At 45.2% G+C, this 2,500-nt stretch overlaps 1 protein-coding gene across 1 annotated transcript in view; it reads left to right on the top strand.

Annotated features, from left to right (window-relative positions):
• The first annotated feature begins 662 nt into the window (after nucleotides 1-662).
• The window catches only part of LOC122253493 (uncharacterized), a 46,698-nt gene continuing 44,860 nt past the window's right edge, over nucleotides 663-2,500 (top strand). The window contains exon 1 of the mRNA XM_086549124.1: nucleotides 663-1,594. Within this exon, the coding sequence (XP_086405250.1) occupies nucleotides 1,355-1,594 (240 nt within the window). The 5' untranslated portion in view covers nucleotides 663-1,354. The remainder of the gene's footprint in view (nucleotides 1,595-2,500) is intronic.

The following is a 2,500-nucleotide window of genomic DNA, read 5'->3' as shown; positions in this document are numbered from 1 at the left end:
GAAAAGGATAGGAAGAGAATGACTCATCGACGCGACGTGGCGTACTCCCCCCCCATGCCCCATCCCTTCCGCATGTCCCCCCCTATGCCCCATCCCTTCCGCATGCCCTCCCCCCCATCCACTACGCCGCCCTCTCCCTCTACTATCCCCATCCCTAACCCCTTACCTAACCCTTTCTCCCTTTTCCCCCTCCCTCCTTTCCCCTCTTTATCAGTACCCTAACCCCCCTTCTTCATCCCTCCTTACTCTAATCCCTAACCTCTAGTTTGCCCCCTCATTCATTCTTATTGTAACTTTTTCCCTCCCCTCTCCCATACCCCTACCCCAGATCCCCCTCCTCCATCCTTCAACTCATTTCTTGCCCTTTACCCCCTCTTCCCTCCCCGTAACCCAGACCCCCTCCTCCATCTTTTCTCTTACCAACATCCTCTTCCCTTCCCCTCACTTCCCCCTCCCCTCTCCCCTCCCCCCTACCGTAGACCCCCTCCTCCTCCTTTCCTCCAAACCCCAACCCCCTCATTGCCCCTACTACCCCCTCCCCTCTCCTCAACCCCTACCCCTGACCCCCCCTCCTCCATCCTTCCTTCAACATCCCTCAATCCCCCCCCCCCTCCCTCTCCCCTTAGCTGGCGTCTGGTGTCGTAAGTTCTCCCGCTCGAGTCAGTCTCGCGCCAGCCACGGAAGAGGAGGGAGTGCGCTCAGTTTCAGTTCCTGTCTCGTCACTGGGTCTCTCCCCGTTTCCGTCTTTCGCTTGACCTTGCTTGAGCTGTTCCGAAGTTGGGTCAAGGCGATCAGCGTTCTTATTTTCATCTTGTTTTGTTTAGTGTTCCGGCTTGGTGGATTCCTATTTTTTTAATAAGATTTTCGAATGATTAATCTCAGTTTGTCCTTTTTAATGGAGACTTATATAAGCTCTCGGTGACATGAGAGGCCTCGTTGGGAGCCGGAGGTAAAATCATGTCCTGGAAACATTGACATTGCCTGACGGAGATAAAACCATAGACAACGAGAGGGTCGAGTAAATATTTCGATTCGTGGATAATTATCGTGTGAAGGTCGAGTCTAAGGTCAGACCGAGACAAGCGCCAGGCAGAGAGAAAGAGAGAGAAATAAACATAAATAAAAAGAGAGAAATAAAAAGACAAATACAAAGAGAAAGAGAAGAGGAAAATTAGAATTAAGAAAAAAAAAAAATAAGAGAAAACCAGAGAGGGAAAAATAGAAAGAGAAAGAAGATCACAAGAACAGAGAAGAATTGAAGGATATTTAAAAGAAAAAGAAAGAAAAAAAAGACGCAATTCAATAAGAAAATAACCCTTCACATCCACGTCTTAAGACCTTGCCGACCGCAGCCATGTTGCTCCCCCGAGGACTACCTCTGTTCCTCGTCCTGGTGCTGATAGCCAGCCTCGCCCTCGAAGCGGAAGGAGGTCGTCGGCGTCGTCTCAAGCGGCAGCATCGCTCGCACGACCACGAGGACGACCTCCGGAGAGCCCGACGGAGGGAGCAGAGGCGAGCGAGGTGGAGAGCCGTCGCCGAAGAAGGTGGTTCGGCCAGCGTCAACGCCTCCGCCATTCCCGCCACGCCGATAAGGGTTAGTCTCAGCTCGTCTCCTCTTGTGCTTGGAGGGTGAAGGTGGTGGTGCTCTTGTTATTGGCATATGATTCTTGTTTCTGTTTCTTGTTGTTGCTTTTTGAGTTTGTTTTTGTTTTTGGTTTCTCTTTTTTGGCGTTGCTTTTCGTGCTTGCTATTGTTTCTTTTTTGTCTATTTCTTGTTGCTTATTGTTTTTGTTTTGTTTCTTGTTGCTTGCTGTAATTGCTTATGGTTTCTCTTCTTGTCTTTGCTGTTGTGCTTGATATCATTATTATTTTGTATGTAAATTTTGTTGCTTTTGTGTTAGTTAGTATCTTTTATTGTCTCCGCTTCTTGTCGTTGCTTTTATGCTTGCTGTTGCCTTTGATCTCGTTTATTATTACTGTTCTTTGTCTTCTCCTTTTGTGCTTGAACGATGTGCTCTTCTTCTTGTGCTTTTGCTGTAGTGTTTGTGCTTGGCTGATTTTGATATTGCTTTCAGTCGCATGTATTTATCCTTTTTTGTACTTATGTACTCGATGTGGTTTTGCTATTGCCTTTGATAGCATGTCATCTTGACTGCTGCTTGATTGCTGCTTTTGACGATGTGTGCTTGTTATTACTTTTCAACTCGGATGATGTGGGCTGAAATATCTGTATTTGATTTTTTTCATATTTTTTTCAATCACGGTCTTGTTTTCTTGCTTGTTTATTTATCATTGGTCATGATTATAATTCATTTTTATCTTTTCATAGTTTCGCGTACTGTTTTTACTGATTCTAAGTATCTTATTTATCAATGTATTTGACGATTCTACTCATTTCCATTATGCTATTATGTTCTTGTTCTTTAAGAATCACGCGAGTTATCCATTTATGAAATAACATTCTTTTCATCTGGTCATTGTATTTGGAAACTATTATTTT

The sequence above is a fragment of the Penaeus japonicus genome, unplaced genomic scaffold (assembly GCF_977035675.1).
Source record: "Penaeus japonicus unplaced genomic scaffold, GWHDUDI00000001_assembly GWHDUDI00000021, whole genome shotgun sequence".
NCBI classification, from domain to species: domain Eukaryota; kingdom Metazoa; phylum Arthropoda; class Malacostraca; order Decapoda; family Penaeidae; genus Penaeus; species Penaeus japonicus.
This window is presented reverse-complemented; position numbering and strand designations above follow the sequence as displayed.